General features: G+C 43.7%; 2 protein-coding genes across 3 annotated transcripts; both read right to left on the reverse strand.

Annotated features, from left to right (window-relative positions):
- Window positions 1-949: 949 nt before the first annotated feature.
- On the reverse strand, window positions 950-9,595 carry TUBA8 (tubulin alpha 8). The gene is made up of 6 exons (XM_012569337.5): window positions 7,792-9,595; window positions 7,320-7,693; window positions 4,002-4,224; window positions 3,224-3,372; window positions 2,012-2,692; window positions 950-1,272 (listed from the first exon to the last, which is right to left on the reverse strand). The coding sequence occupies exons 2-6, from the start codon at window positions 7,320-7,322 to the stop codon at window positions 985-987; spliced, it is 1,344 nt and encodes a 447-aa protein (XP_012424791.4). The 5' UTR covers window positions 7,323-7,693; window positions 7,792-9,595; the 3' UTR covers window positions 950-984.
- A 143-nt stretch (window positions 9,596-9,738) lies between these two features.
- PEX26 (peroxisomal biogenesis factor 26) lies at window positions 9,739-15,620 on the reverse strand. Of its 2 annotated transcripts, XM_072923830.1 has the most exons (6): window positions 15,234-15,620; window positions 15,093-15,143; window positions 14,559-14,699; window positions 13,251-13,564; window positions 12,403-12,549; window positions 9,739-12,006 (listed from the first exon to the last, which is right to left on the reverse strand). In XM_072923830.1, the coding sequence occupies exons 1-6, from the start codon at window positions 15,422-15,424 to the stop codon at window positions 11,903-11,905; spliced, it is 948 nt and encodes a 315-aa protein (XP_072779931.1). In that variant the 5' UTR covers window positions 15,425-15,620; the 3' UTR covers window positions 9,739-11,902. The 2 variants fall into 2 exon arrangements, with proteins under 2 accessions (XP_072779931.1, XP_041569642.2); XM_041713708.2 differs by lacking the exon at window positions 15,093-15,143 and having other exon boundaries at window positions 15,234-15,617.

The following is a 15,620-nucleotide window of genomic DNA, read 5'->3' on the forward strand; positions in this document are numbered from 1 at the left end:
TCGTGTGTTAATTAACTGAGAATTTATGAACACAACTGTGAACAAAGAACAGCTATTGTCTTACTTGCTGAGAGAAAATCTGGCAGAATCAGTCCCACAAAGGTTTTCAGGTCTGAAAGTTCAGTCTTGAAAGAAAGGCAACTTGGGTATTTCTAAGAATTGCCTTACTTTTTATAGATCCTTCTTGAAAGGAATTCTGTATTAGCATCATAAAAAAACAAAATCCAGATTCTGAAATGAGCAAGGAAGATCACAAATGCATGTAGGAGAACCTAATCAAAAAGCAGGCCAATATCTCATTTTTTGCACAGAGGTGTTAATAAATTCCCAATTAGTGTATGCATGAGCATCTAGGTACTTCATGCATAAGTGCCCAATTAATTTTTCCATGAGCATCCAATTAAATCTACCCTCCTTATGCCTTGGCATAGCTTCTTGGAGGACTTCTTCTTGGCACAGAGGTGAGGCCAAGAGGTTGGCAGCCACCAGGAGCCTCCTTTCTGCCCTTTTTAACACTGGGGACACTGTTTCTCTTTTTCCAGTCCCCTGGGACTTCACCTGATTGCCATGACTTTCCAAACATCCCGCAGAGTGGGATTCCATTCGATTCCATAGAATCCTGGCTTTGGCAGGTGTCTGTGGTGTCCCTGTTGGCTTATGCAGGAGCAGGAAGCTCTTCAGCTTTTTGGGATGACCTCCATGGTATGTAGTGAGTTTATCACGTACACTAGAGCTTAGAGAGGCTCACATTAAGTGTGCAAGGGAGAACAAGTCTTTTCACATTACTGGGAGTGATGGGGCACTACTACAGCTGATGATATCATACAGGATAATTTGCCTGTCATTTATGTAATAAAAAATGTCCTCCCCTAAATTTATGTTCATAAATGTAACATAGAGAAAAGCTGACCTAATTGTTGACGCATGCAGTACAGTGATGCAGAGACAATTCTGTGCTCACCAGGAACAAAATGTATTTTAAAATCACTCCCCATCATTCTCTTCTTCAAACGAGTCTGTTCCCACTTCTTCATAGTCCTTTTCCAGGGCAGCCAGGTCCTCTCTGGCCTCTGCAAACTCTCCCTCCTCCATGCCCTCACCCACATACCAGTGCACAAAAGCTCTCTTGGCGTACATCAGGTCAAACTTGTGGTCAAGCCTTGCCCAAGCCTCGGCGATGGCCGTGGTGTTGCTCAGCATGCAGACCGCCCGCTGAACCTGGGCCAGGTCTCCACCAGGAACAACTGTAGGAGGCTGGTAGTTGATCCCAACCTGGAAATGGGAATGTGAGACAAGGCTGTAAAGCAGCAGGAGCAGGAGGCAAAGAGCTGAAGAAAGATGAGTGAAGTTACAGATGTTGGAGTAGAGTGGTGCCAGATGGCAAATGCCATTACAAATGTCAAAGAGCATGAAACACACCCTAATAGCTATACTATTCTACTGCTTAATGCACACTGACGAGTTTGTAGCTTTCTTAACAGAAGTTTTCATTGTTGAAGGAGCTGTTTGTATGATAAATACTTTTCCACTGGTAATGTCTGTATTATTGTTGAAAATATATTTCCAGACACTGCTGTGTAACCAGTGGGGAGAGGCTGTATAATATTTCTAGGTTAACTAAGAGATTCCCTAATATCAGCACTTCCTTTATTAATTTTATCAGCTTTGGTATTTCCTCAGTTTTAGATTGTGCCTCAGAGGCAATGCTCATTGGCTGTTCCAAAGATCAGATCTGAAATTAAAACTTCTTTCAATTTTAACCCATACACACTTTGAATTTCCACTTACTTAAATATGTAAGAGCCTGTGTCAATGGGATGTACAAAGGAGAAAAGGCACATTTTATATAAATGCATCCTTCTTAAGTTCATTGGGAAATATCTATATTCCCCTGTGTTCCGGGGCAAATAGGAGAAATAGATGAGATAGAAAACTTTAAAAATACAAGTTTTCTACTAGACTGAACCTCCCCTTTCAACACTAAAGAGAAGCTTGTGGCAGCCCTACTCACCTTGAAGCCTGTCGGACACCAGTCGACAAACTGGATGGTTCTCTTGGTCTTGATGGCAGCAATGGCCACGTTGACGTCCTTGGGGACGACGTCGCCGCGGTAGAGCATGCAGCAGGCCATGTACTTGCCGTGCCTCGGGTCACACTTCACCATCTGGTTGTTGGGCTCGAAGCAGGCGTTGGTGATCTCGGCCACCGAGAGCTGCTCGTGGTGCGCTCTGTCGCAGGAGATGATGGGGGCGTAGGTCACCAAGGGGAAGTGGATGCGTGGGTAGGGCACCAGGTTGGTCTGGAACTCCGTCAGGTCCACGTTGAGGGCGCCGTCGAAGCGCAGCGAGGCGGTGATGGAGGACACGATCTGGCTGATCAGGCGGTTCAGGTTGGTGTAGGTGGGCCGCTCGATGTCCAGGTTCCGGCGGCAGATGTCGTAGATGGCCTCGTTATCCACCATGAAGGCACAGTCGGAATGCTCCAGTGTGGTGTGCGTGGTCAGGATGGAATTGTAGGGTTCCACCACAGCAGTGGAGACCTGAGGGGCTGGGTAGATGGCAAACTCCAGTTTGGACTTCTTTCCGTAATCCACAGAGAGGCGTTCCATCAGCAAGGAGGTAAATCCAGAGCCGGTACCACCACCAAAGCTGTGGAAGATCAGGAATCCTTGCAGCCCAGAACAGGCATCAGTCTAGAAGGCAAAAGAGAAAGTGAAACAGCAGCAGCTGAAAAAGGTGGGAAAGACTTTGCTCTGTGAGCTGAAGGAGTGAGCAGTCCTAGGCAGTATACAGCATAGATTTCATGTCACGTTTTTCTGGGAAAGGGCTGGTGATAGTTCCAACCTTTGCTTTCCTGACTGTCTTAGCTTGTGACATAGGGATCTGTCCGGGCCTCTCTCTCTCTGAACTTCACACGGCTCTGTTATTCTAGCTGAAACCAGCAAAGTACAACTGCATAGCCCACCCTTCAGTATCAGAATTGGTGCTGTAGGGCTGTGCTAGTAATTAAAAATTATATATTTGTAACCACTTTATAAAAATGCCTGGAGGCATGCAGCTGGCAAGTGAGCTACTGGGCTTCTCTCTTCTATACCACGTCCAAGATACCATCTGTGTGACTTGCAATCTCTTTTCTGATGTCGTTTGCAATTAACAAGCTGTTCGTTCTGCTCTTCTTTCATCTGAGGAGTCCAAACTGCTGTTTCAGAACTACTGGGACTTACCAGTTTACGGACACGATCCAGCACCATATCAATGCTTTCCTTGCCAATGGTGTAGTGGCCACGGGCATAGTTATTGGCTGCATCTTCCTTTCCAGTGATCAGCTGTTCTGGATGAAAAAGTTCCCGGAAGGTGCCAGCCCGTACTTCATCTGAAGAAGAAGGAGAAATTGTAAGAATATGCTCCAGTGCCAACAAATTCTGGTTGTTGTTGGCACCGGTGCACGCCCTCAGTCACAGGAGCTCATGATGCTGATGGAGAAGGGAAAGGTCTCTGGAGCATTTTTTCATCGTTGCATTTGTTTGATTTATTGTGCATCTTCAATCCAGCCACTTAGCTTCTCATGAGCTTGTCAGTGACAAGTACAGCCTGCATCCACAAGTCCCCAGAAAAAAAAACCAAAAAGTGTGAAGAAATTCAGGTGTCCCCATTTTTAGACATTCTTCTATTCTTGGAGGGAAGCGGTCAGGGTCCCGCTTTGAATCCAAACTGAATGGCAAAAATGTAATGATAAACAAAAAGTTAATTATTGATGCAAAGATAAGTTGTACACACTGTATGTACCAACTATTAAACTGCTGGGGATCCTCTTGTTCTTATGTTTGTGACACCTGTGATAGAATCTGGCATCCTGTGTCACAAGAAAATTAATTTAATGCTACCTAGTGGTAGCCTGAGGTGCAAAGGGCCACTTTGTGCCAGTGAAGACTGGTGACACAGCACGCTGATATGGGGGAAAGCAATCTCATCTCCATTTTGCAGGTTTGTTTCTATACTGACCTACCACAGTTGGTTCCAAGTCCACCATTACAGCCCGTGGCACGTGCTTCCCAGTGGCTGTTTCATTGAAAAATGTGGTAAAAGAGTCATCAGAGCTGAGTTTGTCCTGCAGGTCCTTGAAGGTGCCATCAGGCTGAATGCCATGCTCCAGACAGAAGAGTTCCCAGCACGCATTTCCTATCTGCACTCCAGCCTGGCCAACGTGAACAGAGATGCACTCACGCTGAGGGGAGAGAGGAGAGGCAGGGTCAGAAAAATCAGTGTACCTTAACCCTCCTTATTCCTGGTGGTTACCTTTTCCCAGTGTATTGCTTTTCCGAAAAATCAGTGAATTGTCACTGTCAGATGTTCATTTGGTTGTTCAGTCCCATGACCAAAATGAGATTGCACATGCACATGCCAGATACTGGGACAGTTCTTTAAAAAATTGAGATCTGTGTGCTGTACTACAGAAGCATATTAAAAGAGTCAGGAAAAATCAATTTCAATTACACAAACCCCACCTTTCTTCCTGGATTGGCTCTGCTGAGAAGCACTTCCCAGTTTAGTTTATTTTTACTCCTGGCTGGAACCTGACACAGCCATGTGGCATCCTTCGCCCTTATGTAACCCAAGGCAGGTGATGCCTTTTGATCCTTCTACCCTCTGATAGCAGGCTAGCATGGAAACTTGGAAGATTTGCTTTCACCTAAGGAAATTATTCCAGATTTTTCTGGTCAAAACAAATCTTCCTTCCAGCTCCTGAGCAGGCATTAATTTTACATCACGGGTCCATTGCTTGTCAGGCAGTGCCATTGCAGTATAGTGTACCTGCATGATTTCCAGCATTGTTTCTGTAGCAGCCAGGAAGAGAAAACTCTGTAACACCAGGCTAAAGTAGGCAGGTGCCAATTGCTCCAAAATCCTGTACACTTAAAAGTACAGGAACATGAAGGCCTTGGTGTTGGATTTCATAAGTTCACAAGCAGAATTATAAAGCAAATACTTCTGTGTTAGTCCCAGTAATTGCACCACTGGGTGTAGTGTGTAGTGAAAAGTTTTTTGAGAAGAGAGTGGTTTCATGTATGTGTATTTTTTCAGATTTGGTTTCTGCTTTGGAGCTCTGCCTGAGCTCTGGTTTTGTGATCCCCAGGGCCCTGTCTATCCTAGGGAGTAAAAAAAAAAATGTCAGGTCATAGTACTGACCCTGTCATCTCCTGTGCTGATTGATAATTCAAAAAATTGGCACAGTTTTGGCATAGGCCAGTTAATATTTTTCCAGACAATGCTTGAGCACCATGCAGAAAACAACTCATTGTCAAGAATGGTTTCCAGTGAGCAGCTCACTGACCACTGCCAGGCTTTGGAGAGGGAAGGAGAATTGAGATGCCCAGCTATGAAGCAGGCCTGGCTTTAAGGGCAGAAGATGGTTCTCAGTCATTCTTGTTTAGTAATATTGCATTTAGAGATAACCAATGGCACTATCAGATTTGACCAGGTTTATTTTTTGGTTTTTTTTGTTTTTTTTTTTTAATTAAATTCTGTAACTTCTTACCTAGCAAAATCATTCTGTGATCTGAGAATTAAATGTATCCTTCCCAAAAACTAAATTTTCAGCCACAATGTGTCACCAGCAAAATCTCTGGAGCAGTGTTTTCTTCAAAAATTGACATATATTTGTGTTTAAGAAACATAACTGAAGACATTTTCCCAGAAGCAACTAGAATTTAAAAAGTCAGCACTGCCCCAGTTAGTCATCTCCAGGAGTTCAAATGAACATGAAAGCTCAATTTAAATCTTTCATTCAAGGAAATAAATTATTTTGATTTAGTACTCATTTCTAAGCAGAAATTTTTTGCTGACTCTGCAAATGCATGAGCTCTCAAGTGTACTTGCACAACCCTGTTTTTGTCAATTGAGTTGTGCAAAAGTCTCTGAGCTGAGTGACAATGGGGCTTCTTAAGTCAGTGTGTTGCAATTTGGAGGATTATTCAGGAGACACCCAAGGCATATTTGGGCTTAGAGAATTCAATTCATGCTGACTTTCCACAGGGCAGGCTCCTGCCTTTGCTTTCAAATCCCACTGTGAATCTGTGAGACTGGCAGGCAGCAAGAAAAATAAATGTTTCTTTTCTTTTCAAACACAGCAATGAGGCTAGCTGGCTTTTAAAAAGGATATCTTTTAAAGTAAAACAACAATTACAAGTCAAGCAGTATTTTAAACTCAAAGAGCTGCTTTGCTCACTTCTTTAGGTATGTAGAGGAATTGGTCTGTTTTTTCACAGATAGAACAAGTAAATGCTGCCTTAGGAAGTTAATATTGTAAAGCTTCATATAGGACTGTAGTTGAAGACATTTCAGACTGAGTTTTTCAGCTGCACTAGTTTGAAACTATATCTCAACTCTGCATTTTGAGCCATTTCATCTTCTTCCCCAGCAGGAAATACTCTGGAATTTGGAAATACTCTGCCAAAGAGCGAAGACAGTGAAAAAGAGGTTTCTGACTTTGCATAGTGAACAGCATTAAAATAGATGCCAGACTTTCATGAGGGAAGAGGGTGGGCCTTCTTCAGCGTCACAGTCAGAGTAAACTGATCTTTATGTGATATTTTAATTTGGAGCCTATTCCAAACTCATGTTTCACAACCCACCACTAATGTCTGTAGATCCAGGACAGGTCTAATAAAGAAACAATAGAAAGGACCAGATCCTTTTTGAAACTAAAACTTTGGAACAGCTTTGACTCTTAAAAATACAAATTAATACCTGTCTCCAGGATTTACTGCAAAAGGCAGGCTTCAGTCTTCCAGCTGTTCCAGAAACACTGTCACTTCCCTAGGTCTGGGAAGCCCGTGCAAGTATTTTGCTTGTGAGATGAGCTGGCAGAAAGTATCATAGCTCTTCCTCTGCACCAAAATTAGACTCAGTGCTAGAGATATACTGGGGTACAAGGTGAAATGGATTTTTTCATATTCTAAGAGGTTTTGAAAGATTTCTACAAGTTTATAACAAACGCCCAACACTTAAAAACAAAGGGCATTTTTTCACTTATTCAAACACATATATATATAAAACGATTCATGGACTCCAGAAAAACACATACATATCCTGCATAGCTGTGGACATTATAGCCACTGGGGCTAAATTAATTTGAAACACACACAAAGGTTAATAACTTTTTTTGGTTTATTTCTAAAAAAAAAATTGTCCTGTATGAAAATGAACTGGTGTTGAGAAAACGTGGCCAAAACAGAAAGTACCAAACAACTAAGACTCCATATCGAATATATTTTATAATCCCACTATAGTGGGATTAAAAAATAATATAATCCCCCTTACCATGGTGTCTCCAGAGGTGTTTCTCTCCCTTTGGGAGCGCTGGTGGCAGGTCTGTGCTGGAGCCTGGCTCTGGGCTGCAGGGCAGGAGGCAGCCTGGCCCTGGCACCTGCTGCTGCGCTTCAGCGTCACGGCACGAGGTCACCCTGCTGCCCCCAGCACCCCTCCTGTGCACATCCACCGGGCTCACAGACACCCCAGGCTTCCAACCCAGTGCAGCCAGGCCTGGCACGCTGATTGATTTGGAGTGTGGCCATGTAACACGTTGTGTTTACGCTGTGCTTGCTCACACCTCGGGGTTTTACATCACCTGCAACGCACACGCCAGCCCAGCTCCCTGTTCTGCCAACACGTACTTCTGTAGGTGAAAATCGCACCTAAATTCCAGTACAGGAGGCATAAGAGAGCAAATGAATGGAAAAGAGAAGGATAGAAGAAAAACAAAAATAGAGATCTGGAAAGTAAACATAATTACCACGCTTAAGTGTGCTCTATAGCACTTTTAAATGATCTGGCTTCTCTATTAACATTTCAATTTAATTCTATTACTTCTCTTTCCATGTGCAGTCATCCAGGCTGTCAGCTTGCAGTACAGACTCTCACTTCTCTGCTCAAACAGAAAGAAATTTGATTCTTATTGAAGTGTTTATTATCTGGAACATTCTGACACCAAATTAGTGCAGTTGCCTCCACCACTTTGCTCTTTCTGCACTAGTTCACCACTGGAAAGCAGCAGCTTCTCTCAGCAGAGAAATCCTCGTGTTTGCAACCCCTAGGTAACAAAGAGGAAGACGTACCTAATTGCTTGAATCTGTGTCATGTATCCCCAGACTTTATAAATGTACTGTTTATTATGTTTAATCAGCAGACATTAAATAAACAATTCCTAAAATGTAGGTTAATCTACTTTGTCATGATGATATTAATAAATTGTTCTGCCACTGCTGGCAACACAGAAGTACCTTCTTTAACACCTACATTTTAACAGTGAGAACTAATTCATACTGGTTTTTATAAACTCACTTTGGTATAGTCTTCATTTTGCTGTTCTTTACATAAACCTGCAAATAATTACTCTTTGAATTTGGCTGGGAAAAGCTACAGAGCCATAATTTCTGGAACCATAATTGTTTTTAAACAAAGAATATCCATGATAATTTCCATCTGCTGCTTTGCTTAAGCTGAATTTCAGAGTTCTTCAGAAAACCATTAGATCATTGCTCTGAGAATAAAGAATAGGTTGCTCTAGTGTTTTTCTTCTAGTGGAAGTGGTTAACATTCCAGACAAGCTCTAATGCTCTGGACATCTGAAATGTTAATGCTCACAGCTTCAGAGAATCAGAAAAAGGTCTCAAAGCAAATACTTTGAGCAGTCCACCACCCACCACCTCTTAGGCACACTTTAAGTCAATGTATCAGATCTAGCAGCAACAAAATCTAAAAGAGGTCTGTGAATTATGAAATTATTTGCAACAGTCCTTTGTGGCATTTTCTCTGCCAGTGGGAGTCCATAGAGACATGAGGCAGATATGGCCTGGACCTGGATTCTTGGAAAGTAAATCATCTTCAGGATGCTGGCATTCGACCTCTGTGGGCAGATGGTGAGCTGCCATATGAAACCTAAAGCCTTTTTCTCTAATTAAAAATAGACACATCTCTGAAAATGGCATTTTTGAATAATCTAGAACTCAGAAGTACTATTGTACTGATTTAACCCCAGCTGGCAATTGAGCACTAAATCAGAAGAGTCACACAAAATCCTCTTTTGCTTTTCATTTGGGACGTGTCTTTGCATTTCCCACACATTTTAATACCTTCCTCAGTAAGTGAATGAAGATTTAAACACTTTCCTTGTGTTCCCTGTATAATTGTTTTCTCTTAGTCTGTTGCCACCTGCTGGGAGAACCAGCAGCATCTCATTTCAGAATTTCTGAACTTCCCAAACCTAGTAATGAAGTACCTGTATAACACTGTTACATTGATAAAAATACTGGTTTTCAGGCATTATCCCTGAAACAGAGAACTGTGCTATCTATTTTTACTTTTTATTTGTATAATTTTCTCCCCTAATACAGTAAGGTCAGAACTGTAGTAATATAATATATAGTATTATATATAATATATATAATGTAGTTATAAATAATATAAAGATACATTTATCTAATAATGATGAATACCAGATACTTTATTCTTGGTAGTATTGGTCTTGGCCAAAATGCAGACTTGCATTCTACCAACATCATCAGTGGATTAAATTCTCATCAGATTCACACTGAAGACATTCTCCACTTAATTCAAATATGCTGAAACTATGAAACAATGTGAAACAATTCTTGAAAACTTTGATACACTTTGTAGTGTATCAATACAACACATACTTCTTTTTTTCATATACTCAAATCACAGCACAAACAAGCAACTCTACAGAGGTAAATCAGTAGTCACTTTATTATAAAAATTAGATACTGCAGTTTCAGTATTAATTGCAAAAAAACCCTGATAGCTTATTTCTGCCTTCTTGCTTTCTCATGATGAATTAAAAACAATATAAATTCTAAATCAGTAGTACTCCAATAAATTCAAGGTTACCAACCTACACTTAAAGTTGAATGTTAAAAGTCCTAGTAAAGGACACTTAACAGCATCCTAAAATGTATGGCCTGCTGAAACCATTGGTCCAAACCAACCTCCAAAACAGCATCTCTGCCATCCAACTAAAAATGATGCCAGAAGATTACAGCAAAAAGTGTTCATTACCTAACAGTCACTTTGATAAGAATTTGGCCTGACTTCAGAGTGAAGTTTGCCATTTCATTACTGGCTTATAAAGGATTTAACCAGAGGCCTTGCAAAGCAAGGGGGCAGAGGACTGATCCTGGTCATTTCTTGGAAGAGCTCATCTCCAGACAGAGCTTCTGTGTTTCATTCTATCTGATTTCACATCAAATGTTGGTTTCAGTAATAAACTGAAATATCAATACCAAAGCAGTATCAAAGGCTGCTCTTCCCTGTGTGTGCAGAGTGTATCAGAAATTACTTTTTTATATGGAAATATGTGCTACTTAACCTGGTGTAGAGACAAAAACTTTGGGGAGGCATGTATATGGGATTGGTTTGGGTTTTAAAATCTCTTGAGACAACTAGGAAAGGTTATTATTACACTCACGAATAACCTGAGTTTGTCTGACAATAATGCTGGGGTGTAGCTCTTTTTGGGATAATTAAGATGAAACAGACAACTGTTTTTAGTAGTGAAGTAGAGACAGTTTGCTAAGTGCCCCAGGAGGGAGCAAAGGAACAGATCTCACCAAAAAGGCTGCTCTGACAACATTTTGTAGTTTGGGCTGACATCACTGAGTTTGCACCATTTTGGCACAGGTGCTGGGATGACAGAGGTAAATTTGTCCCAGGCTTCTTGCCTTTAACTTTTCCCCTCCAGCACACAACAGTTTAAAAGCAGTATTTTTTTAGATCAGTGTCCCCTCCTTGGAATTTACCTTTTGTCAGCTGATGATAGATGGATGAATGGAGAAATTAATATTCCACCCCAAACCTCCAATTTCTGCCCCAAGTGGTCAGAAATGAAGCTGTCTGGTGACTGACCTGCAGGTGCACAATTTTCTTACCAATGATCTCGGGATGGTCTTGTGATGTCAGAGAAGTATCTCTTTCTATGAAAAATAAACTTTTGTTCTGAATGACAGAGCATTGCTAAATGACTCCCATCTAACCCAGAACTTGAGATACTGAGGCTTGGGGAGCAATTCTAGATATACAGAGAGACTTTTTGACATCTACATAAACAAAGCAAGAGGTAGGGAAAGAGCAAAACAAAGCCACAACTTCAGTTGTTCAACTAGACAATAACATAGAATATAATTTAAAAAAATAAACTTATTTCCTTACCACCACCAACAAGTGCTTCTAGGAATGACTATGCATCAGACAAGCACTGAGTGCTGTAATTTGCATTTAAGAAGTGTAGATACAACACAACAGTCTTTTTGGCCCAACTCCTCATCTTTCTGGCTTAAATATGACTAAAATCCAGTGTGCCTGTCCAAAGAGGCATCAGTCACAAGAGAAAAAACATGGCTTTCAAAATGCAATAGGCTTTCATTTCTCCAGTGTTTTTCTTTCATGTGCTTGTCCTAAATCCCATGCTGCAGGAACTGGGCTTTTCAGATGTCTTCAGGGAAAACAGAATATTCCCCTAATCACTGGTGTGATTAGGGAATTGCAGGAATTGCACTTGCTCAGAGAACACTTGCTCAGCGTTTGCAAGGATAAGAACTTCTTCCATAGTTCATAACTGGCTACACAACCCTCACTCAAGAGACACATCCAAAGCAAAGTGTTTGAAAAGGAGGATTCTTATTCAGTTGTAGTATGGACAGAGTGGCTGTACCCTAGTGTTGGACAGGACCAAGCAAAATGTCAGGAACACTTGCTGTGGCTTCGAAATTCAGACACCACCATTCCCTGTCTGAAGAAATTCCAGGAGTCCACATCTCAGATTTGAACAGCCCCTGAAGAGCCTGGTAACATGCCCAAGCCAAGGTGACACTTTTAGGGGAGGAAGACACTTAGTCTCGAATTGGAGGCCTATGGATTGGAGAAAGCACAGCTGCCCAAGCCTGTCGGAAGAGCTGGACCAGTTTGTAAATGAATGGCAGTGATGTGGGAGAAGCTGCAAAGCAGAACAAAAAGGTAAAACCAACTTAGCAAAATTAACTAGATAAAACTAGCATACACTAAACATATTAAGAAAGAACTACCCCCAACTAGAATTAATAAAAACCTAGTTCTCTTCCTTCCTTTAATGAGGAAAAGGCTGAGTCTAGGACAGCTCTGCCTGCCTCTCACAGTCTGTACCTTGGCTGCTGGAAAGAGTTTGCAGAAAACTGGCATTTGTGGAGCTTCTTTCTACATGCACTTCAGCACTTCATTAAACACATTAAGTTCCTAGTCACCCAGATTTTTTGTCTCCCTGAGACATTTACACAGATCAGATTTATTAAAAGCAACTCATTTCTTCTCCATAACCATAATGGAAATTTAAACATTGGAAAACTTAATCCTGTACCTGGGTCTAATCTCACCACCACCAGGTACAGCAAAAAAGTAGCCAAGAGCATCTTCTTGTAAGGAAGTAAATAGAAGTGGTTTGACATGGACCTCAGTGCTCTACGTAGTAATGTCAACATGGTCAGGAGCTTTTGGGACAGCACTCCTGGAAAATAAGAATAGAAAGGCTGTTAGGGCAAAGTAAAGTTTAAAAAGTAATCACACAGATATAGCCAGTAAGAAACTACGATACTGGAAGTCTGATTGCATGAGAGTTGGGTTGGGTTGGGTTTGGTTTGGTTTTTTATACAACAGAGAAAGAGTACAATTCTGTAATAAACTTCATTATACTTCTTTTTTAGGCATCTACTCTACTACAATATGATCTTATACCATGGTAGTGCCAGCTTCTGTCCTGGGAGAAAACAGCAAATGATTTACAGCTCTGGAGAAGAAGCAGTACTTTAAATGTTAGACCGGCATTGTTCTCCTTGGACTCAACTATAAATGGAAATGAAGCAAACTGTACATGGAGCCAACAAAACACATCCTTAAAGTATTGCCAGGTAGCTTTTTTTACTTAAAAAAAAAAAAAAAAACAAACCAAAACCTCCACAGTGTTTTCAATCCTGGGCATTAATTGTCATCTTCTGATGTTGGCAGAGACTAAATATGCTTTGAAATTCTCAGCAAAGGTATCACTAAGTCTTTTATTTCCTGCTGTGATACACAATGGAACTTCCTCATGGCCTATTTATCATGGCAATATTCTTAATATGAAGCTAATACTTGCTACCCTTTGCCAGTAAGGGACCAGCTTGAAATGAAACTGTAAAAAAGGAGCACAAAAACAGAGGGAAAGCCCACCTAGAAGAGTTTCTGTGGCTGGGTCTTGCTGCTCCTCAGCAGCCGAGCGTGTCTCTTCCCGCTGAGTCCAGCGGCAGCGGCTCTCGCCGATGGTGCCGAGGAATTCCAGCTGCTGCTCGCTGTCGAACACGGCACAGCCCCGCACCAGCTCCTCCGCGCCCTCAAAGCGCCCCAGGGGCAGCAGCACCTGCGCCAGGTACAGCTCCAGCAGCGACCCGAACTCGGGGAGCCTCTCATTGCCCTGGGCTCTCAGCCAGCTGCTGCCCACCTCCAGCATCACCTGCGGCTCTCCCACTTTGCTGTACAGCAGGAGACTGAGATGCAAGGGAGAAGTATGAGAAAATCCTGAGTCTTTGTGGAAGCTGACATCACTGACACCTACTACCCACGAGCAGCTCTCATGAGGTTCAGTCAGGGTCAAGATCAAAACACAGAGAGAATTCTGAGGCAGAAAACAGGTGTGGCTATTGATGTTACTCTCTCAGCATCACCCCTTTTAGACTTGGTCACCATGAAGCAACCTTGCAGGCATGCTCCAGCACACAGAGAAAAGGCCTGTCCCAGATCTCATTCACACCACAAAAAGTGAAAATATTATGTGTAATAGATATAATTCGCGCCATTTCTAGTACGATACATGTGATATTGAATATTTGCTGGAGTATACACGTTTGTATTAAGAGTCCCCCCCACCCTTACAGGTGAGACCTGGTGTATATTAGAACCTGATTTACACGTAAAAGGACAAGGACATGACTCGGCCAGGAGATGGGCCATGTGTGGAGAGATACGGGGACCCAATTCCCTGTAAACTTCATCAAGGGATTCAACAACTCCCGGACACTGAATTGTTCTTCTTCATCACCAAAAAATAAAATCTTATTAACCTATAGACTCTGAATAGAAGAAAAGACTGACTGCCGAAATCTTGTTCTTCTTCATCACCAAAAAAGAAAATCTTATTAACCTATAGACTCTGAATAGAAGAAAAGACTGACTGCTGAAATCTTGGCCTCAGGCAGAATTTTCCCTATGCCAGGATGGAAATGTGTGGGCATAGAGGAAAACCTCTGCTGAGGCTGACTTCTTGTTGCACACCCAGGGCCGACCCCGGGCTCAGCACTGTTCTTTCCTTGTGGCTGGCTAGATAGAATTTGATTACAAAATAATTATTTTATTTTTCATTTTCATTTGGCTGGACAAATTTTTGTTTATAACAAAAATATCACATAGTACCCAAGCCTGGCCTGCAATTAAACCTAACACGAGCCCCGTGTGTATATCCGACAGCAACAGACAGAAACTCACCACAACTCCAGAACTTTTGGAGGCAGATGTTCAGGGACATGGTAGTACTGTAGGACCCAAGACAGAACTTCTCTCCACCGGTTCATCTCGGCCAGCGCCTGAATCCCCACAACACAAAGGGAGCATTTCACTTCTGCAAAACTGGTAAGGAACAGACAAGCTAAATAAGCGCTTCTTACAACCATATTTCCCCTTGCATCCCTTGCAGTGAGCTTCAGTGCAGCCCTGGTACCGCACAGTTCTCTGCTTCCCCTCTTTCCTCTCTACTTGCCCCCTACAAAAAGGCCAATTCGACCTCCGAGGATATTCACTGTGACTCTGTCTCTGAGAGAATGAAGGGAAGGCTCCTGGGCACGCCGCACTTCCCTCAGAAAACGCACAGATGAAACACGTTCGTATCGACAAAAGCGCAAAAAGAAACCCCAAAGCAGTGCAGGCGTGGCCTGAAGGTGGAAGCCAGCCCGGCGCTGATGCGGCACCGAGCAGCTTCTCAGCAACCCCCCATCCGCTCCGAACGAGCCGCCGGGCCCGCACCTCTCCTGGCCGGGAACGGGGCCGGGGCCGGGAACGGGGCCGGGCCCGCACCTCTCCTGGCCGGGAACGGGGCCGGGAACGGGGCCGGGCCCGCACCTCTCCTGGCCGGGAACGGGGCCGGGAACGGGGCTGGGCCCGCACCTCTCCTGGCCGGGAACGGGGCCGGGGCCGGGAACGGGGCCGGGAACGGGGCCCAGGCTGTCGCAGCCCGCCTCGCAGCGCTCCAGGGCGGCGGCGAAGTCGCGGTGCAGCACCAGCAGGTCCGCCGCCTCCTCCAGCAGCGCGGCCGCCTGCGCCGGCCCCGGGGCCCAGGCGGGCGGCTCGGCCCTCATGGCACCGGCCGCAGGGCTCTGCCCGGCCCCGCACGCCTCCGCCTCGGCCTCCGGCTCCAGCGCCGCCACCGCCACCGCCGGGGCCCGGCTCCGCTCCGCTCGGGCAGGCACCGGAAAGCCGGGATGGAGCCGCCCGGCAGCGGAAGGGCCGCCCCGGGAGCATCCCCGGCCCGCGGGCCGCCGGGACGTGTAGTCG

This window comes from Taeniopygia guttata, chromosome 1A (assembly GCF_048771995.1).
Source record: "Taeniopygia guttata chromosome 1A, bTaeGut7.mat, whole genome shotgun sequence".
Classification (NCBI taxonomy): domain Eukaryota; kingdom Metazoa; phylum Chordata; class Aves; order Passeriformes; family Estrildidae; genus Taeniopygia; species Taeniopygia guttata.

Coding starts and splice junctions, on each gene's coding strand:
- TUBA8 (XM_012569337.5), bottom strand. Junction 3,373..4,001: donor CTTGGAACCAACTGTGGTAG/GTCAGTATAGAA, acceptor CTTCTTCTTCAG/ATGAAGTACGGGCTGGCACC. Junction 1,273..2,011: donor GGTGTCCGACAGGCTTCAAG/GTGAGTAGGGCT, acceptor TCCCATTTCCAG/GTTGGGATCAACTACCAGCC.
- PEX26 (XM_072923830.1), bottom strand. CDS start 15,424: ATGAGGGCCGAGCCGCCCGCCTGGGCCCCGGGGCCGGCGCAGGCGGCC. Junction 13,565..14,558: donor CCAAAAGTTCTGGAGTTGTG/GTGAGTTTCTGT, acceptor CTTGCATCTCAG/TCTCCTGCTGTACAGCAAAG. Junction 12,007..12,402: donor GGTGGTGAGATTAGACCCAG/GTACAGGATTAA, acceptor TCTGCTTTGCAG/CTTCTCCCACATCACTGCCA.